The following is a 23,173-nucleotide window of genomic DNA, read 5'->3' on the forward strand; positions in this document are numbered from 1 at the left end:
AAATTGCATTTAACTGAAAACCAATCCTATTGTTTTGCTTTGAAAATCATTTTATTAGAAAATCTTTATAAATATGTACTTTGTTATAGAAAACATTGGTCAATCCTTTGTTTGGCTGGCAAAAACATTTATTTGATTATTCTTTTGTATAGCCATGGTATTTTCTGTGCATGAAATTTAAATTTTTATCTACCAAAACACCCCAGCATCCTAATATACTCTGGTAGCTGTGTGTGGTAAGAAGATATACCCATTTTCATAGTACCTACCCTGGTTGCACAGTGGTTAACATTAGCTGCTAACCAAGTGGTCGGTGGTTCAAATTCACTAATCAATCCTTGGGAACCCTATGGGGAAGTTCTACTCTGAACTATAGGGTCACTACGAGTTGGAATCGACTTGACAGTATTGGGTTTACATACAATGAATGTTTCAAGGTGATGCTCGAGATGGTTCTCAGACCAATCAGGTGTGTGTAGAAGGAGATGTTGCCTTAGGTTGTGTTCCTCAGAAAAAAGATGATGAGATGAGGATTCAGGCGCAGGGGGGTTTATTAAAGAAGTGCTCCAGGAGAATCTCTTAAGGGAGTAGGGGAAGCAGAGCAGTGAAGGGGAAGAAGTCAATCAAGGGTGCTATTTCAAACAACATCCCAGCCTCAGCCTGATCCCACAGGGATCTGTGAAATGTAAATTACATTGGAGCTTGTTCTCCCTTGAGGACAGATGCTGGGCTTTTATACTTTTACAGCACTCAGAGAGTGTCTACAGTCCACCTTAGGGGACACAGGCTCGGAGGCACTTCCAGGTTCTCTGTGCCTGAGGACAAAGCAACTCCACTCACCAAGGACTGTCCTTGGAAGCGGGGATGGAGTTTTACATACATAATCAGTAAAAGGGCTTCTAGGAGACCTAGGCAGAAGAACCCTCATGTGTGCTACAGATAGGCAGTCTAGAAACTTCCAGTAACCAAAAATAGTTAACGTGCTACCCAAATACTTAAAAATTCTCCAAGAAAGTAGCATACACACTGAATCTCTTTATGGAAGACACACAGCATAGATGTCACTACATACGCTGCTGCATGCCAGATAAATACAAATTTCCTTTTGTAGTCAATAGGTTTGTTTATAACTGCTTTTTAAAATTTTTTTGTAAAAATATATGTAACACAACATTTGCCAATTCAACATCTTTCACGTGTACAATTCAGTGACATCAATCATGTGTACAATTACCGCCAATATCTACCATTGCTTTTTATAGAAGACGTTTTCAAATGAAATATGCTACACTTAAATGCTGCCTAGCTTTGTTGCTTTCCCTTCTCTGGGTGCTACTTTGTCTTTTTACTATTCTTTTTATTTTTGCTTGGCAGCTGCACGGATGGCTGTAGTAGCTGACACAGACTTTAAGGGAAGAAGTGCCTTATCTTTCCCCTTATCCTCTTCTCTTCGTCCCTCCAGCCCCACTGGCTCTCCAGGACATGTCTCAGCTTTTTAAGGGGAGTCTCAGAGACATATCAGAGTTTCCACAAAGATTTGAAAGATGCTACACAGCAGTCAAAAACAAACTCTAAAAAGCCTTTAGGCAACAGAACCCCTTAGGTACAATTCCATTTGTTCTTCTCTCCCAACTACCTTGACAAGCACCAGATAACCGTTATATCTCAAAGGAATCACGTACTTTAGCCACTCTTTCCTTGTCTCCTTTTTATGAAATCTGGATATGCTGTCTCTCTGTAGGGAACACAGCAGATCAAGGACAGTTGTTCTCCAGCTTATTTACACCTGTTCAGAAACCTTGGCCATTCTGATCTCTCTCTCCCTTTAGTCTTAACAATTTGCTTTTTTTAAAAAAGAAAAACAACTTGTTATCGATTGAATCAACGCCGTTCATTATTTGAACAATTAGCTAGGTCACAATGTTATACTTGTTCCTGAGCTTCCAAAAATATTCGTTTTCATTATCTACTATCTGAATATTGACATGATGACTCCTACTTTGGCTTTGGGAGTTGGCCACATACTTAAAAATAAAAAAGTGTGCCTCAATCTTTCTTTAGTAGCTTTTATTCTTTTTTTTTTTTTCCTTTCTTTTTCTTGGTAGAGGATCTGCAAAAGAGAGGAAGACCCTCAAGGAGATGGAGTGACACCGTGGCTGCAAGGAAGGGCTCAAGCATAGCAATGATTGTGAGGATGGCGCAGGACCGGCAGGCAGTGTCTTGTTCTGTTGTGTAAGTAGTGTGAGTCGGAAGTGACCCGAGGGCCCCTAACAACAACAACATTAATTGTTTTATTCCAAAAGGCTGAAACATACTGTTTCAATTTCCTTCAGAGAGGCAAGATTAGGGGAATGGATAGCTCCAAAATGCTGAGGGTACTTGGCCTCCTATATAAACTCACTTCGGTTTTCAAATTTCTCTCTAACCTCAGTGTTTAATTTAGTTTCGCTTTCATTTCTTGCTCTCGTTTTCATACAGACAGGGGGCAAGGCTGTCTACCAAACAAAGAAAGAAGAAGAAAAAAAAAAGTTCCAGTTTTAGGGCCATGGAATGGAAATTTCAAAACTAATTTTATTTATTCTCTTAGGAATAAAGCAAGTTTACATATATATATATATATAAAGGAAACTCATATAAAGAAACTTTCAACGAATATATATATATATATTATCATGGAGGGGAAATTATCTTGGCAGCATGTTGGTAAAAACTCCTACCCTTGCCCCATTACATCTGGCCCTCCACTATTTCATCCTTCCTGTATTTCCTTCTGGAACAGGCACTGGAAGACTCTGCTATTGGTCTTTAAGGTGAAGAAATGATCTGCACTGGTTGCTTGAGGCCCTGGCCAAAGCCAGCAAGTTTGGCGTCATGGTTTCATGTTCTAAGCAGGATCTCTGACTTTTCTCTCTTTAAATTCTTCATTGTTTCCCCTTTTCATGTCACTGACAGCTATTCCATCTTTGCATCACCAGTAGTAAAATTTTATCTCAAACAACATGAGATTGAGGGAATAAAATATACTTTCATGTAAGACAAATCTAGGTGTTCAAATCATGACTCAGCTACTTATTAGCCCTGACTTTGGTTATGCTACCTAATTTCTCTTGAGTCCCTGGGTGGGCATATGGTTAAGTGCTGGACTATTAACCAAAAGATAGGTGGTTCAAACCTACCCAGAGGCACCTCAGAAGACAGGCCTGGCAATCTGCTTCTGAAAGGTCATATCCTGGAAAACCCTATGGAGCAGTTCTACTCTGTACACATGGGGTCTCTGTGAGTCAGATGACTGGACGGCAAGTAGCAATAACACTTAAGCTTCTGTATCTTTGACTGTAAAATGTGGATAATTTTACCTGCTCTCTGTATGTCATTGTAGAAATCACATGAGAAAAAAAAATTAGCCTAGTCAAATCAGTCTTTTTCCTTCTATGACATCATACTTGTGGTATATTTTGCTAAATTCCTTTCTATGAGTCCTCCAACTCTTCTGCACAGTTCATTAAGAGTAGTAATTACAGCTACCATTTAGTGAGGAAAAAGATAAAACCTGATCATGATTATGTACCTATTGTTTTTGGTATACCAAACAATGAGTTAAGCACTTTATAAACATCTCATTTAATCCCATGAGATGGTTATTATCTTCTTTTTCTACATCCAAAAAATGAGGTCCAGAAAGTTTAAATAAAACTTAGTGTCCACTAGCTATAAAGTAGCAAGTTTTATAAAATATTTCTTTTATCATGCACACTAGTAAAATCAAAACACCCCTCTACCCACTGAAGGCCTTCAAACAAAATATACCCGCTGTCATTGAACCACCATTGCTTCTCTTAGCTAATTTTCCAGTTACCACCAAGGATGACAAATGGAAAATAGCTGTCTCCAAAAACTCAGAACTCATGGGCTTCATAGGCTATCCTCTCTTTCAGTCTCCAGTGGTCACTCTTCATTTTGTCCTTCACTTTAGAGCCTGCAGAGTCCATTGGAAACACCCTAAAACACTCAATATGAATACAAAGCAAAAGATTTTTACAATCAAAACCTTCCTTAAATTATTTCCAACACTGACTGTGATACTATGTATATGAAAATACATTTGTCACTCAGTTACTTAATATTGTTGTGTGCTGTAGAGTGGATTTATGACTCATAGCGACCCCATGTGACAGAGTAGAACTACAGGTAGGGTTTTCTAGGCTGTAACCACTATGGGAGCAGATCACCAGGTCTTTCTCCTGAGGAGCTTGCTCTCTGGGTTCGAACCACCAATCTCTGCGTTAGTAACTGAGCACTTAACCATTGTGCTACCAGGGCTCCAAGTAACTTAATAGAAAACCCACTGCCATCGAGTCGATTCCGACTCATAGTGACCCTATAGGATGTAGTAGAACTGCCCCATACGGTTTCCAAGAAGGGCCTGGTAAATTCCAACTGCCAACCTTTTGGTTAGCAGCCATGGCTTTTAACCTCTATAAAACCTAGTATTTACTAAATACTGTGTGAGTAATCACAAAAATGACATATATTTTTCCCTAGAGCTATGAGGCAGTAATCCCCACTGTTTACACTGCTTGCCTAGTCAATTTTAGCTTTTAGTCATGTGGTCTGGGAAGCAATAGAAGGATTTGAATAATAACGGTAGCATCTTAAAAAAATCAATCATTCCCACTTGATATACACCTAACCAAGAGCCAACCACATGTACTTCCACAATCAACACCAGTTCAGCAAATTCATGAGGAACGCTGCTCTCCTATCCCACAGCTAAGGTTCTGAGTTGTCCTCACCTTCCTACCCGTGTATAGATTCACTCATTCATTAGATATACAACGAACACATTCTATGTGTCAAGCAATGTTCTAGGTGTTGGAGGTGCAATGGCAAGAAAGGCAAGCCAGATCCCTGCCTCCACAGAGACTACATTCTACATTACGCAATCTAGATGGGCACTGCCTCTCCTTTGCATAAGCATAACAGAGCAACTGCACACGTTCGGTAAGGTCTTTGTTGCTTCTCCTAATGGTGCCAAGCTCTTATTGAAATTAGTAGCCATATCGTCTATTTTAAAGCAATTACAGATCCTGATCTTTGTTTCCAATCATTTCCTCACTCACTCGCGTGGTGCATGGTTTTACTACAGTTTAAATTCACCATTTCCCTCAGTTAGTGCCCTGATTTTAACTACTTTGTTTTTAGTTTACTAGCCTGAAGCTCAGACTCATACAGCCACCTCAATTCAAGTGCACAAACTCAAATATGTCAATTTAGTTAAAATCTTAGTTCACCCCAATGGCATACCATGTGTCCCAACCAAACGGACCCAACATTCTTCTGAACTCTGGTATTTATCATGTCTCTCTCATTCCTTGGCCCAAGAGTCCACAGCAAACTCCGAATAAATTCTGTTCCTATTTTCTTCAAGTTAGCCATAATACATGAATTTATACATCCTACTTGTGGAGCCCTGGTGGCTCAGTGGTTAAGAGCTACAGCTGCTAATCAAAAGGTCAGCACTTTGAATCCATCAGCGGTACTTTGGGAAACAAAAAAAATTTTTTTTTTTTTTTTAATGGGGCAGTTCTTCTCTGTCCTACAGGGTCACTATGAATCAGAATTGGCTTAATGGCAACAGGTTTTTTGGTTTACTGTTACTTGTATTAATTACTTTGTATTGATTATACTCATGAGTTCATGAAAATCTGTTTCCAGTTCATATTAGATACTGTGGTTTGGTCAATATTTTCATGTGCAATAATACTGATTAGACAAGTGCTTTGTACTTGATAAAAATTGTAAGAATGTATGCTTAATATTAACAGAAGCATAATTTCTTAAATTTAAGCTATGAAGCTACGAACAGTACCTAGTTATTTGTCTTAGATCAAAAAAAAAAAACCCGTTGCTGTTGACTGCGATTCCAACTCATAGCGACCCTATTTGTCTTAAGAGAGAGCATACGTCCTCACATTTGTAATGATTATCATGAAGTAAAATGTCTCAATTCATCATTGCAAATAAACGTATGCATTATTTTGTGTGGATAGATATCTACAGGTAAATGGAGACATTCCAGAAGGAAAAGAAAACAAAGCAAGCTTAAAATCTCCTCCAGATTTACTTTTAATTATATTTCCTAAATATTAAAATGAGTAGTTAAAATATTGAGAATCAAATCACATTATCACATTGTGATGTTGGCCCTTCATTCTTCAAGATTTTATTGAGTGTCTAGTTAGTGCCTTTGCTATATACAAGACAGATTTAAAAGTGTAGAGAAATGTCTTCTATAAAGGTATTTTATGTGAATTAAGGGATGGTGCTTCATTTAACCATTCACCTGAAAGCTGTGAGTTCCTACCTCAACAATCAAAAAGTGGACTATAGATTGAGGAATTCTTACCACTAAGAAAAATTAAAGTTTGACTAATCATAAAAAAAACCACACATTCATACCTTGACCAGAATGTCACCAATAATATTCCTATAATCATCTCCTTTGTAACTATAGGCATTAGTTCCTGGTCCGAGAGCAGAGAAGTTACACTGAAGTCAGCAGGGTGTGGCTTCATAGCACAGAGAATTTCAGAACAGAAGGAGAAGCCTCCACTCATATGCTTCTCTTCACAGCTCATAATCAGGCCAAGAAATGAAGAGTGAGATTCTTGAAATCAGTAAGTCAAGTAAACAGAATATTCTTGTGACTCTGGGATTTTAAAAGTCTATACAGCCTACTTCTTCCCTTAGATTGAAAAATACCACAAAGGGAATAATCATCCTTCTTACTGGAGAAAAAAAAAAAAATTGCTTCATGTTTTGCTTTCTTTTGTTCACATTCTGGAGACAGACTTCTCTAGCTCTAGCTCTATCTCTTTCTCATAAGGAGCTGCTTAGTCTTTACCTCTTCTCACAGATGCTGCTTTCCAAACTGTCCATGTAAGTATAAAAGTTTATTCTCAGCAACAAGGTGCTTTTCCCTTCAACCTTATAACATTCATCTATGACAATATATTTCAACTAGTGAATTAGTGCCTTGAGTTGCCAACACAAATGCAGAGAAAAGGAAGCTGTCACTCTTTTTAAATGATAGCGAGTCTTCTGACATCATTCCTAAACAAGGGTCCTCTCTTAATCAGTTTTCCATCCATCGCACTCTACCTCTAACAGGCTGCTCAGCACAGTGTATTCATCGAGGTGGGGCAACATAACTGTTAGCTGGCAGTTTAAATGGGGTAGACTTATCACAAGAATGACAGTCTGGGCAATTGTTTGCCCTCTGGGAATAGGTACAGGCAGGTTCAAATGAAACACATCCAAATACTAACAGCAAGATTCTTAATCATGTCAATAAAAAGGATGTACTGGTGTCTGGGACCCAGTGGTCACAATATGCCTCTTAAACTTTTGAAGATGAAATGCTGTCTGGCTTTTCAACAGAATGTTCCAAAGAATCTATCCTGTCATTCTTTTTTAATACATGCTACTTGTTTGCTAGATGAAATCTCTAACACTGATACGCCACATGCTAAAAAGGCATGTTTTTGAATAACACAAGAGTGGGTTATCGAAATAAAGGAATGAAAAATAAGAGAGGTTGGAGTTGTAGGAAAGAAACAGTAATAAGCAATGAGATTTTATTGCAGAATAAAGGCCATGTTTTAATGTAAGTACCAAGGATAAAAAGAGCCCTTTAACAAAAGGACAAATATTGTGTAAGACCACTATTATAAGAACTTCAGAAATAGTTTAAGCTGAGAAGAAAACATTCTTTCATGGTTACGAGAGGGGGCAGGGAAGGAGGGTGGGAGAAGGGCATTCACTAATCTAGATAGTAGATAAGAACTACTTTAGGTGAAGGGAGAGACAGCGCACAATACAGGGAGGTCAGCACAATTGGACTAAACCAAAAGCAAAGAAGTTTCCTGAATAAACTGAATGCTTTGAAGACCACTGTAGCAGGGGCAGGGGTTTGGGGACCATGGTTTCAGGGGACATCTAAGTCAATTGGCATAATAAAATCTATTAAGAAAACATTCTGCATCCCACTTTGAAGAGTGGCATCTGGGGTCTTAAACGCTAGCAAGCAGCCATCTAAAATGCATCAATTGGTCTCAACCTGCCTGGATCAAAGGAGAATGAAGAATACCATGGACACAAGGCGATTATGAGCCCAAGAGACAGAAAGGGCCACATAAACCAGAGACCACATCATCTTGAGAACAGAAGATGGTGCCCGACTACAACTGATGACTGCCCTGACAGGGAACACAACAGAGAACCCCTGAGGGAGCAGGAGAGCAGTGGGATGCAGACCCCCAATTCTCATAAAAAGACCAGACTTAATGGTCTGACTGAGACTAGAAGGACCCTTGTGGTCATGGCCCCTAGACCTTCTGTTGGCCCAGGACAGGAACCATTCCCAAAGCCAACTCTTCAGACATGGATTGGTCCGGACAATGGGTTGGAGAGGGATGCTGGTGAGGAGTGAGCTTCTTGGATCAGGTGGACACTTGAGACTATGTTGGCATCTCCTGCCTGGAGGGTAGATGAGAGGGTGGAGGGGGTTAGAAGTTGGCAAAATGGACACCAAAAGAGAGAGTGGAGGGAGAGAGCTGTCTCATTAGGGGGAGAGTAATTGGGAGTGTGTAGCAAGGTATATATGGGTTTTTGTGTGAGAGACTGACTTGATTTGTAAACTTTCACTTAAAGCACAATAAAAGTTATAAGAAAAAAAAAGAGCCCTTTAAAAGGATAGCTTAGTAACATTTTTATGGAAACAACGAAATAAAACGCTTGGCCAATTTAATTTGTGGCTCTTAAATTTCCCAATGTTTGTGAATTAGACTTTACATGTTCTCATGACTTCCATTATGTATCTATTCGAAACACTGTATATTCTCTATCTGTGGACATGTAGCTATCTCTATAGATTTTTTTCTTCCAATAATAAAGATTCCCATAATAATTGTATAGTGTAAATATAATTTGATAATATGCTGCTAATATAAACACTTCGTATTCCTGGTGGTAATAATCAACAAACTGCTTAGGGAGGAATTGTCTAGGGAGGAGAAAGGTAAATTTGGATAAAATTAGGGAAAGTCCATTTTTTACATCCTCTGTTTAAAAACAAACTTAAAAAACCAAAACAAAACAAAAAACAAGCTAGAGAATAGGATAAGGAGAAGAGGTCAAGATAAATGCCTCTAAAGGAGGCATTTAAGGAAACAAAACCATTTTATGAAGAGGGTTGCTTTAGTTTAGTTTATATAAGTGGATATTTTCTAAAATCAAAATTCATATCATTTCTCCAAAACACAGGCTTTCAAGCTGGGTAATATTTGCATCCTAACTCCTCCTCTTACTAGCTGTGTGACTTACTTGCTGTAGTTATTTAATCTCACAATTTTGAAATTTACTTATTTATAAAATGGACATTAATAAGAACCTGCTTTTTTAACATTGAGGCAAATGAGACAATTCATGTAAATTACTTAGTACATAATAGAATCTTAATAAACAGTGCCTACCATGTGACTATTGCATTTTTCAATTATATGATGTCTTTATAAATTTTAGGATTACAACTAGTTATATGTAAGCAGTTTTCAATGTTAAAGCTTACTTATCGCTCTCAATTATTCAATAATTACAGGTCTAAATGATTAAAGCTTTCCCTCCAAGGAAGATCCAAGTACTGCCTACATCCTTCTCTGTTTGAACATAAAACAAATTAGTCTGTCTTAGAAAAAAAAGATTGATTTAACCCAAGAAAGCAAGGTGATTATGCAGCACAAAAATAATCCCCAAAGAGATATCCAAAGAGCGTACTGAATTTTTATGAAATCAGTAATGTAATAATTCCCCATTACTGAAGAAATAAAAAATTTTCTGTTTTGAACTAGTTATATTTATATGCAAACATTGTTTCAACTGTTTCCAGGTTCAAGTCATTTTTATATTTTCTTTAAAATTATTGAGTCAGCGGACATCACTTTTCCATGAATTTTTAAAAATTTCTCCATCATGTAGGAATAGAAACATAAATCCAATATTCACATTCAAATTGAGAAAGGAGTATATATATTACATATATCTAGTCTATGAAACATAAAATGTAGGTATTGAGATAAATTATAAAGAAGGCCTGTTCTAAGACTTTAAAAAAAATATACTTCAGTGCCTGAATATTAATCATGAGTAGCTCTTTCAACTACAAATGTTTTCAAATTTATTGATAATTAACATCATTCTAATTTTTCACTCTTTACCTTGGCTGTCAGGAAGGCCAGAATTAAATTTTGAGTTCAAGTACAGCCATGGTCCAATCTCTGGTACTTTGTAAAATTATCTCCTCTGCTACCCTAAATAGTTTCTGCTCTTTATTTTATTGCTTTGTACACACGTATATGAAATTTACAATTGATTTACTTGAATTTTTTTATTAAGGGGAGTAGAACTATAAACTAAATACTTTATATTGTGATTATTTAATTACTCTCATTTTATACTATCTTTATAAACTCAACAAATTCAGAATTTTTTAATTTTATACAGAAAAAAATTGAGAGGTAAAAAAATGAGGAAAATGAACAACAACTCAAAATGTCATCATTTTGTGACCTCAGAGGCAGATTATCCAATAGGCAAGGTAAGCATGGTGCCTACCTTGCTTACCAGATCATAGGTAGTGAAAAATTTCACATTTTTTTACCACATTAAAGATTCTGCTTCTAGGTATGACTGGCATCTGTCTGTTTCCCAACCCCACAGCACCTTCCTGCAGAATCAAAGCCTCTTTTTAAATTTATAACCCCTGACAGGGGCAGATGACCCAGTAAGCAAAGTAAGCGCGGGCTTCCTTATATATACTAATCTGTAGTGAACAATTTCACACAGGTTTCACCTCATCTTTGATCTGCTTACCTTGCTTATTGGATAATCCACCCCTGTATGACCTCATGATTTAGTCAGAAGCAAACTGTAAAGACATACACATACATAAACATAAGGAGCAGCTATTTTTATTACTGATAAATGCCCAGGATGCACCAGGAGAGGTGCTTGATTAATTAAGAACTACATGGCCAAACTCTCTGATAGGACAGAGCAGGAAATGATTTCTTCCTTTCACTGGACAGAATTTAGTAAATTATGGTCTTAAAAATTCACAATATATCTCAGGTGATGAGGGCTTCTTTCTCCCTGTAAAACTTTCCATTTTTTCTGTGAATATTCAGTGCCATTATAGACTTGAAAATTGTGAGGAAGCCACCTTTGTCAAGAGAAATAATTTTTCCATGTAACTAACATGGCAGCTTGCTGTGTTCAAGGTGACTTAAAAAAAAAAAAAAAGAACTTAGGCAGACATCTCCAACTTTTAATTGATTAGGCTATAAACCAAAAAAAAAAACCAGTGCTGTTGAGTTGATTCCGACTCATAGTGACCCTATACTTTTCATTTTTCCAAAGCCATAAAATGGTGTAAGTAAACATTTGGGACAGAAAATATGGCAACTTTTTAAGTAAACAGAACTATCATTACAAGCTCTACTGAACACCCTGTTGAAAAATCTCAGGAAATTAGAAAAAGAGAATAACAAGTGATTTCAGGACTTCGATATCGGTGGAAGGCTGATTGATCAGCATTCTCTGGCCAGAGAACCCTGCCCTAAACATTCCCTTAAAAAATTATCTCATTAAATATAATGAAAAGTAGTAAGTACACACACTAAACAGACTATGACACGTGAGAAGCTAAACAACTCGCCTTGTTTATCCTCTTCCAATTCACTGTAGGAACATTCATCACTTTCATCTTTCCCATTGTCATCGGCATCTGGTGCCTTCTGTGACGAGGTTTCACTCTCTTTTTCAGGGTCTAAATGATCTTTTTCATCATCTGAGGGTGACTTTGTCATTCCATTCATTTGATCATCAGCCTGTCCTTCTTCATTAGCTTTCTCATCTTGTTTCTCCTCATCTACTTCAAAATCTTCTTCATATTCTGACAAAAGAAAATCTTCGGTATGAGAATGAAAATAGAATCCCTAATACTTAACCCATTTCCTTTTAATGAGAACTTTGACTCCATTATCCTCTCTTCCCTGGGCCTTTCTTCACTTATTTTTCACACAAATTAGTGAACATGGAAAACTAGCAGCAAATGATCAAAGATTGCAATCAGTTACATATACAAAAGCACAAAAGAAATGAAGCTTCAAATGACAAGGCTGAAACCTAATAAAAGTTCATTTATAAATGGACATGATCATCTACAATGACAAAAATGGACAAGGGAAGAGCTTGAGAGAAAACAACAAATCAGAAATAAATTAAAAATGAAGAGAACAGGGTTACAATAATGAAAGTTAATTTGGAGAACCAGTGAGGTCATATTTCATATGAAGAATGTTCAAAATATTTGGATATCAAGTTAATGAACAGTGAAGTGAAAAAATTCAATTAATCAAGTCTGAGGGCCTGAGAAGTCACACTGTGAATAGCACGTTCTTTGAGAACCAAGTGGACATCACGAAAAGGCATTATGAAGGATTCTATACTTAGACCAGAACTAAAATCGTATACATTATTCATTCCTACAATAATGAAATAATTGCATTCTAAGCATAAAAATTCTTAGAAAACGGAATATTCCTGTCACGGCCATTAATTCACTGCATTCCCTATAGAGGCGCAACAAATCTGTAGCAGAAAAAGGAAATTGTCACATCAGATAAACTCCACCTGTCCCTTGTGGTTATAATTTTTCACCTTTCATATTTAATTGTCACCCTTTTTCTTTCCACCAAAAATGAAAAATCTTGAAGTGACAACATGCCAAGTATAGAGAGCAAAAGGATCTCATGCAGAACCAATTAAGCAAATAAACACTTATCTTTAAAATAAAAATTGCAGGGAAAATAAAAGTTTCCCTATTTTGCGTGTTTCAGTTATTAAATATCGCGGCTCTTTTCCCAGTGGCGGGGACCTCTCAGGTAATTACTTGAGAGCTGTCCGCCCTGCTACAATGAAAGAAACTTAATTTAGAAATGCATGCCTTCAGCACCTGAAGAAACTCCTTTAAAGCAGAGAAGGTATGAGGTAGATGTAAAAGGAAAAGTAAAATCAAAAACTGTAAGGAAGAAATGCAGACAAAGAGAAGTCATCACACGAATGTTTTCATGAAAGGGAGTTAATATGAGGAGTAAGAAATGTGAAATAATACCAGTAAAACAAAACTGTAAAATAAGCAAAGTAAAGAATTTGGTTTATGTTGCATGGCACAAACAGGACATGGTAAACATGTTGCATGGCACAAACAGGACATGGTAAACATAGAAATATCTTGACCCAAATATTGCAGGCCACGTTATAGGATAATTCCTCATTTGGCCCACTTGGTTGTCCAACAACAAACCTTTATGTAGAAACTTCTATATGGAAGAAGATAAAATTGCAAAATAAAAGATTTTACAGAAACACAACCCCTGCAATCAAGGAGTTTCCAATTGTTCAGGAAATAAAATGTAGGTATACAAGAGATGATGTATTCATATTATAGTAGTTTTTATACATGGAGCCCTAGTAGCACAGTGGTTAAGAGCTCAGCTGCTAACCAAGAGAGTGGCAGTTTGAATCCACAAGCCGTTCCTTGGAAACCCTCGGTGGCAGTTCTATTCTGTACTATAGGTTCACTGTGATTCAGAAGAGACTCGATGGCAATGGGTTTAGGTTCGGTAATGTTAGTTCCAAACACCACTAGACTCTATTGCTATGGATTTTCATACAGGACACATGATTAATTATAAGAGGCAGTGCCAAATAAGTGGAATGGAATCAAAGAAGGGTTGAAAAATCATTTTAGGGAATCATAAAAGTCTTCCTAAAAGTGGAAGTGGAGGTTAGGCGCAGAATACACACACGCACACACAGACATACACATATACCACTTCACAGATATTTGCTACTGTTCACAAAATAAGCAGTGGGTCATACAGAGCATGAGCGAATGGGTGCAATTCTGTCAATAGTAGTACATAGTGGTGAAGTATGAGGGATTTGGGTTCAGCAGTCATGTACCTGAGTCTCAGTCACAATACTTTCTAGCTGTGTGATCTTGAGCAAATTGCTTAACACCTTTAAGCTTCAGCTCCTTAATTGTAACATGGGTGGTACCTGGCTCACAAAGCTGCGGTTGAGTATGAGAAGCAATAATCCCTGGAACGTGATTAGGACAGTGCCAGAAACAGTGGACACCTAATAAATTTTAGGAATTAGTAATAACAGAGACCACGGTTGGGAGGTGGAAGGAGCTGCTCATAAAACAGGAGAAAAGACACATAATATTTGCTCTATTAACATCAGTACCCTTTAATAGAGCCACCTGATTAAAATCAGAGAAGTACAAGTGTCCATAATTAGGATACAATTATAGTTACATTTAGAAGCAGAGCATAAAATTGCAAAAGCATATCATGAACCATGAGAACAGTCCCTGCATCCTATGTTGCAGGAGCATCTGTATTTTCTCTCAAAATATGAAATTTAGGACTGCCCGGACTTTGTTCTACCCACCACTGTCATCCACCTAAATATTAACCTGCCAACCACGAGCAGTCCATTAGCATTATAGCTCAAAACATACCACCTTAGCATCATCTCCTCATTTTGGATATGAATACTGGTATGCTTTCTGGATTCCTTTTCATAATTTCTTTTGTTTTCTCCACCCCATTTTCCTTCTTTCAGGGAACTTAATTAGCTTGTTGTTTACCATCCCCACTAATGAGAAAGTAAGTCAGTGCCAGGTCAACAACAATCCAGCCGCAACCCTCCCTCACTGACCTCGACTCAAGCTTCTTGTTGCCCTTAGTATCAGTGGCTGTTCTGCAGAGCTGAAGCCTTGCTGCTGCTGTTTCTTTCTCTTTTTTTAATGGAGTTGGGCATCTAAAGTCCACTAACTAGCCCAAACAAAACAGATATCTGGGAGAAAGCTGCATTATAGATATACAATATGACACAGCACTACTCATGTTGGTTTAAGAAAAAAAAAAAAAAAATGAAAAGCCTCTATTGAATATGGCTTTAATAAACCTCCATGTCTTGAAAGTTAAAATACACAAAAACACATCCCATTTGTTAATCTCTCTGCTATTGCTGTTGCTATAGGTATTTTTAAATTCTCAGGCCAAGATAAGGATAAAGATTAGAAGGGATCATGGAAAGAGGTGAACTGGGTAAAGCATTATGAGCAAAATCTTTTTTAGAATAGTTGCATCATTTTAGTAATAAGCAAAGGCCAGTGCTTAAAGTCTCTGTAATTATTCTCTTGGATTTCTGAAACTGTTGAGCAACAAAAAGGAGCTCTGGTGGTGCAGAGGTTAAGCACTTGGCTGCTAACTGAAAGGTCGGCAGTTCAAACCCACCAGCCGCTCCACGAGGGAAAGATGTGGCAGTCTGCTTCCATAAAGATTTACAGCCTTGGAAACTCTGTGGGGCAGTTCTACTCTGTACTATAATTGACTCAACAGCAATGGGTGGGCAACAAAAAAATACGGTAAAGAAGACACCTGGAATCTACCTCTTTCCTGATGCCAGCCCTTCTGCAGGTCACTCCAGCTCATGGCTACTACTTCTCTAATCCAGGCTTTCCCTCCTGGGTATAACAGGGACACTCAGTCGCATCCTCCTGACATCAGTATGTAGCATCCTGAATGGCTTATACAGAAGAGGAGGCTGTACAGTGTTGAAAGTCTAGGCTTTGGAATTAGAAAAACCTAGATATGAATCCTAGTTCTCTACTTGTTTTCTATGACATTGAACAACTTAGGTTCTTTGAGCCTCAGTGTCCCAGCCTGTCAAATGGAGGTTGTAATAATGCCTGTCACATGGGATGGTGAGGATAAAATGAGACGGTATGTAATAAGTGCCTGGCAGAGCACCCAGCGACTGGCACTTTTATTATTGTTGCTATCATTACTATTAAAGAGGGTTTTTTTCTGTGTGCGCGTGTGTGAATGACTGTGTGAATACATACAAGAATGGATGCATAGATGATACATAGATAGGTAGATGATAGATGATGGGTAGGTAGATAGATGATAGATAGATAGATTGAGAGATAGATGATAGATAGATGATGATGATGATAGATAGACAGACAGACAGACAGACAGACAGATAGATAGATAGACAGGTAGATAGACAGGTAGATAGACAGGTAGATAGACAGGTAGATAGATAGATGACAGATGACAGATCGATCAATCGATCGATACATAGATGATAGAAAGGCAGACAGGTAGGATCCAGGATTCCAAACCTATGTCTAATGTTTTTAGTTATAGAATACTCAATCAGTGTATAATCTTAGGTTATTCCTATATTATGCCAAAGCAATTCATCAATTTCCACAAAGCAAGTTCATACAAAAACTAAAAAAATAATCAAAATTCTACTTGGTCAAAATGGTCTGTGCAGAAGTCAATTAAAAAAAAAAGTTGCCATGGAGTTGATTCCAACTTATAGCAACCCTATAGCACAGAGTGGAATTGCCCCATAAGGTTGCCAAGAGCAGCTAGTGGAGTCGAACTGCCAACCTTTTGGTTAGCAGCCAAACACAGCCTCTGAAACATCCTGCTTTTCTCTCCTCTCTACCCTCCAAACAATCACCCTCAGCACCTCTGGGTCAGGCCTGCCCTCTACAATAGATGACCAAGGACTCAATGCAAAACAGTGAGGAAGGAGGTCAGAGATTCCTTACACGTGACACAGTTGCCTAACACCATAATTGAGTAATATCAGTCAGTAGATATTTTTGCAAATTTTGGTAATCACATTTTAAAAATAAAACAACCGTAACAACAAAAGAACTCTGTATTATTGATTACCATATTTAAATGTATTTTCCTGGTCATCTTCCCAAAAGTTTTGTCCTGCTTTTCCTTTACTTTCCATTTCTTCCATAGCTGTTCTCACTTCTCTGACACCCCTTTCTTCTTCTTGAGCTGAAAAAATGGCTGAGGTCAAGGTTTTGTTCCCCTCCATCTCATTCTTTCTTCGTGTCATGTACTCTTTATCCTTCCTCAGCTTCTCCTTATCCTTCTTCAATTCCTCTCTTTTCTCAGCATTTTCTTTCCTAGCTTTTGATGAAGATGTTTTTTTGTCAAGCCCCATTGCAATAATGCACCTATGAAAAATATTAACATAATGTGTTCATTAACCTTTATTTACAGCACTGTGGAACCTCACAGCTTTTAAAATTACTTATCTCTTTTTCTAGTATGAAGTGTTATGAGAAATAGTTTTATTATGGTACACATAGGTTAATTAAAAATAAATAATTTTCTCTTTATCGATACTAAAATCTTATAAGTGAACACAACAAATTCTTAACAATCTTACAGTAATAAACAACTCAGCAACTAAGACCTATAGCCTTAAACTAAAATTTGTGCTTTAAAGTATATTTGTAACCTTATATCAGAGTCCAATATATATATTACTCAAGTGCTTAAATGAAAATTATATGATAAAAGAGCATTCAGGTTTACAAACACAGGCAAGCTGAGATTAAAACAATCAGAAGAAGAAAGATGTCATTCAATCTTTGATAATTTATCATTCTAAGAACATAACCACAGTTTAAAAAAAAAGACGTACAATAATATAAATATGATTGATTTTTTAAAGAAACATATACTGTCAAATGTTGTACCCTAAGGAGCCTACACACTTATTTTAATAGAACTGCCCTTATTGCTTTTAAAATGGCCTTTCAAAGCCTGTACTACATTCTTTTGAGGGTGTTTCTTGGCAATAAACTTTTGTTCTTTAAACATGGCAATGATTTTTAGAGGTCATAGAGGTTCATTCAAAGTCAAATCTGGTGAATCAACTGGATGACATGAATGTATTACATCATTCCAGAAAAAATATTTTTTAAATCAGTTACAGTAAAAATAAATGTGGAAACATTTTCTCCTATAATTTTTCCCATTTCTCAAGTTAATATCAAAATGAGAATTCCAATAATGATAATAAGTACATTAATAAAAATGGTAATTATGATAATGGTAAGATTACTAAGCACTTACTCTGTACCAAGCTCTTTGCTAGGTACATTACATATATCATCTTACAGGTTTCACTACCCCACAGACCAATGAATTAAGAGTTATCATCACCATTTCAAAAAAAAACTGAGGCTTAAAGGGTTCCATGACTTGCCCAAAGTCACTGATGAGCATATTTGTGATGGAGCCAAGATTCCAGCTCAAAGCTGTCAGGCTCCATAACCTCACACTAAATCCAAGCACCTAAAGCAGTGCCAGGTATATAAAATCAGTTGCTTTTCAAGTCGATTCCAATTCATGGCAATTCATGTGTGTCAGAGTAGAACTGTGCTCCAAGTGGTTTTCAATGGCTGAATTTTTAGAAGTAGAAAATCCATAGATGCATTATTGCAATGGGTCTTGACAAATCATCAAAAACTAGGAAAGGACAGGCTTTTCTTCCTAGGTACTTCCGGGTGGACTTGAACCTCCAACCTTCAATTAGCAGCCAAACGTGTTAACTGTTTGCACCACCCAGGGACTCCTCACACTGTATCACAACCAGGAATAGCCCCTAAGACGACGAACTATATAGACAAATGTTACACTACTGCGCTTACCACCAGAGAAAGTACTCATGCTCCTCCTTCTCTGAACCTAGGCATATCCCCAGCTATAGGGAACTGAGGCAATTGAAGTGGCTGGGTGAAAAGGCACCAGAATGCTGTCAAGACTTGTCAACTCAAGAGGGATAGGAATAATATTAAAAACCTGAAAATTCCCCAAAAGTGAACCAATCCAATGGCAATTTTCTCAACCTGGAGAGTCCTCTGAATGTCAGCCATCCCCAATCTAGAAATAGCATAGCAATTGATCTTAATTAATTCTCCCAACAAGCAAATATGAGAACTTACTTGGATCACTTTTCAATATCTTCCAATAAAATACAGCTAAAAGGATTTGCACTCAAAGTAACTATCGGGCTGTAAAAAATGAGATAATAAGAATACACTTACCTCACCCCATGCTAAGCATGATAAATATTTCTTGACTTTAATGATGATATACTTAGCACATTGCTTTCCTTGGAATAAAGGTGTCATGAATCTTCACAGAATATGATTATTACTAGCATTGCCTTCTGTTCAAGCTGTTCTTCCCTTATCAATGGCAACACCAAATCCATCGATTTGGAGCCTCTGATATGCTGTTAGTTTTAGTTTATGTTGTGACTGTGTAGAGGCTTTGATGCCTCCCTACTGCATGCACAGACTTTTTATTGCCCATCTGCTGAAGGGAATTGGACAAACAAAGTGAGGAACATCTGTGCTGTCCTTGTCGCTGACTACCTATCTGACTGCTGAGTATAATTTGAGGTGTTGATTCTGATTACCAAAGCTCCAAAGAGTCAGCATTCTACTGGGTTTGGCAATTCTTCTTCCCGTGTTTCACTCTAGCAACTGAAAATGTCTAGCGTGCCTCTTCAAGCAGTTCACATGATTCAAGGATGAGACAATTGTGGGACCTCCACACTTTGGAAGTGATTACTGCTGAGTTTTTCTTGTTTTCTCAGAACCTTAAACAGGTAATTTTCAATCATTTTTATAAATAGGCTCCCCTATTGTGTTATTTTACTCTTCCTCTCAGAAGTTCCAGAAAGTGCTATTTTTAAAATGAATTACAATTATCTTTATTTTGAACGAAATGGAGGAATTAATATACACCTCTTAAGAGAAGAGGAACCCTGGTGGTGCAGTGGTTAAAGTGCTCAGCTGCTAACCAGAAAGTCGGTGGTTTGAACTCACCAACCACTTCACAGGAGAAAGATGTGGCAGTCTGCTTCTGTAAAGGTTTACAGGTATTATTATGTATGTGACAAAGCAAAGATTGTTGTTATTTCTTGTTGTTAGCTGTCATCGAGTCAGTTCTGATTCATAGCGACCTTATGCACAACAGATCGAAACACCACCTGGTTCTGCGCCATCCTCACAATTGTTGCCATGCTTGAGCCCATTGTTGTAGCCACTGCATCAGTCCATCTATCTCATTGAGGGTCTTCCTCTTTTTCTCTGACCTTCTACTTTACCAGCATGATGTCCTTCTCCAGGGACTGATTCCTCCTGATGACACATCCAAAGTATGTGAGACATAGTCTGGCCATCCTTGCTATAAGGAGCATTCTGATTGTACTTCTTCCAAGACAGATTTGTTCATTCTTTGGACAGTCCGTGGTATATTCGATATTCTGTGCCAACACCACAATTCAAAGGCCTCAATTCTTCTTCTGTCTTCCTTATTCATTGTCCAGCTTTCACATGCATATGAGGTGATTGAAAATACCATGGCTTGGGTCAGGTGCACCTTAGTCTTCAAGGTGACATCTTTGCTTTTCAACACTTTAAAGAGGTCCTTTGCAGCAGATTTGCCCAATGCAATATGCCTTTTGATTTCCTGACTGCTGCTTCCATGGGAGTTGATTGTGGATCCAGTAAAATGAAATCCTTGGCAACATCTATCTTTTCTCTGTTGATCATGATGTTGCTTATTGGTCCAGTTGTGAGGATTTTTGTTTTCTTTATGTTGAGGTATAATCCATACTAAAGGCTGTTGTCTTTGGTCTTTATCAGTAAGTGCTTCAAGTTCTGTTCACTTGCAGCAATCAAGGTTGTGTTATCTGCATAACACAGGTTGTTAATGAGTCTTCCTTCAATCCTGATGCCCTGTTCTTCATATAATCCACCTTCTCGGATTATTTGCTCATCATACAGATTGAATAAGTATTGTGAAGAAACACAACCCTGATGCACACCTTTCCTGACTTTAAACCATGCAGTAATCCCTTGTTCTGTTCGAAAGAGTGCCTCTTGATCCAAGTACAGATTCCTCATGAGCACAATTAAGTGTTCCTGATTCCCATTCTCTGCAATGTTATCCATAATTTGTTACAATCTACATCGTCAAATGTCTTAACATAGTCAATAAAACACAGGTAAACACCTTTTTGGTATTCTCTGCTTTCAGCCAGGATCCATTGGACATCAACAATGATATCCCTGGTTCCATGTCCTCTTCTGAATCCGGCTTAAATTTCTGGCAGTTCCCTGTCGATATACTTCTACAGCCACTTTTGAGTGATCTTCAGCAAAATTTTGTTGGCATGTGCTATTAATGATATTGTTCGGTAATTCCCACATTCAGTTGGATCACCTTGCTTGGGAATAGACATAAATAGGGATCTCTTCCAGTCAGTTGGCCAGATACTTGTCTTCCAAATTTCTTGGCATAGACCAGTGAGCACTTCCAGTGCTGCATCTGTTTGCTGAACTCATTTGGTATTCCATCAATTCTTGGAGCCTTGTTTTTTGCCAATGCCTTCAGTGCAGCTTGGACTTCTTTCAGTGCCATTGGTTCCTGATCATATGTTACCTCCTGAAATGGCTGAATGTCAAACAATTCTTTTTTGGCATAGTGAGTCTGTGTGTTCTTTCCATCTTCTTTTGATGCTTCCTGCATCGTTTAATATTTTCCCCATAGAATCCTTCAGTATTGCAACTCGAGGCTTGAATTTTTTCTTCAGTTCTTTTAGCTTGAGAAATGCTGAGCGTATTCTTCCCTCTTGGTTTTCTATTTCCAGGTTTTTGCACATGTCATCATAATACTTTATTTTGTCTTCTCAAGCCACCCTTTGAAATCTTCTGCTCAGCTCTTTTACTTCATCGTTTTTTCCTTTTGCTTTAGCTACCTGACGTTCAAGTGCAGGTTTCAGAGTCTCTTCTGACATCTATTTAGGCCTTTTCTTTCCCTCCCTTTTTAATGACCTCTTGCCTTTTTCATGTTTGATATCCTTGATGTCATTTCACAACTCGTCTGATCTTCATGTCAAATCTATTCTTGAGGTGGTCTCTAAATTCACGTGGGATATATTCAAGGTCATATTTTGGCTCTCGTGAACTTTTCCTAATTTTCTTCAGTTTCACCTTGAACTTGCATGTGAGTAATTAATGGTCTGATCTGAAATCACCCCCTGGCCTTTATCTGACTGATAATATTGAGCTTTTCCATCATCTCTTTCCATAGATGTAGTCGATTTGATTCCTGCATATTCCATCTGGCAAGGTCCGTGTGTATAGTTGTTGTTTACGTTGGTGAAAAAAGGTATTTGCAATGAAGAAGTCGTTGGTCTTGCAAAATTCAATCATGTAATCTCTGGCATTGTTTCTATCACCAAGGCCATATTTTCCAACTATGGATCCTTCTTTGTTTTCAACTTTCACTTTCCAATCACCAGTAATTATCAGTGCATCCTAATTGCATATTTGATTAATTTCAGACTGCAGAAAAAAAAAAAGTTGGTAAAAATCTTCAATTTCTTCATCTTTGGCCCTAGTGGTTGGTGCATAAATTTGAATAATATTCATTTTAACTGGTCTTCCTTGTAGGCGTATGGATATTATCCTAGCACTGACAGTGTTGTACTTCAGGATAGATCATGAAATGTTCTTTTTGATGATGAATGCAACCCCATTCCTCTTCAAGTTGTCATTCCTGGCATAGTAGACCATATGATTGTCCGATTCAGAATGACCAGTACTAGTCCATTTCAGCTTACTAATGCCTGGGATATTGATATTTATGTGTTCCATTTCATTTTTTGACGATTACACAATATTATAAATGATACCAATCTCTTTAGGGGTAATTCTGAAACTAGAGTTCTCCAGTTCTGGTGCCTCGTGAATAACCAGAGTAGAATCAAGTGGATTAGGGTCAAACAAGCAAAGCTCTAGCACTCCTTCACCCATCCCTGCTTCATTTAAACTAGCATTACTTGGGTTTTACCTGGTCTGAAGTGGGGAAACATCAAATGACATTACACCATCCTACCTACTTCGGGCATTCATAGATTTCATTTGAAGAAATGGTTATGAAGCTAAGAAAAAATGGACAGCCACTGTCTTAAAAGAAATGTGCATTTTAGTTGAGGGCAATGGGCCTTCTTCTTTAATATCACAATCATTTTATTATTGTTATTTGAAAAAGTTGAAGAAAGAAACTAGAGGAGACCAAGACATGTTAAAATTATAGAAAGAATTGTACAGAGGCTTGGAAGTGTT

General features: G+C 37.6%; 1 protein-coding gene across 2 annotated transcripts in view; it reads right to left on the minus strand.

Annotated features, from left to right (window-relative positions):
• The window catches only part of ERICH3 (glutamate rich 3), a 160,703-nt gene that overhangs the window by 31,306 nt on the left and 106,224 nt on the right, over nt 1-23,173 (minus strand). For both annotated transcript variants that reach the window (XM_049879583.1, XM_049879582.1), the window contains 2 exons: nt 16,896-17,194; nt 11,774-12,010 (listed from right to left, as the gene is read on the minus strand). In XM_049879583.1, the coding sequence (XP_049735540.1) occupies nt 11,774-12,010; nt 16,896-17,194 (536 nt within the window). The remainder of the gene's footprint in view (nt 1-11,773; nt 12,011-16,895; nt 17,195-23,173) is intronic.

The sequence above is a fragment of the Elephas maximus genome, chromosome 3, assembly GCF_024166365.1.
Source record: "Elephas maximus indicus isolate mEleMax1 chromosome 3, mEleMax1 primary haplotype, whole genome shotgun sequence".
In the NCBI taxonomy this organism is placed as follows: Eukaryota; Metazoa; Chordata; class Mammalia; order Proboscidea; family Elephantidae; genus Elephas; species Elephas maximus.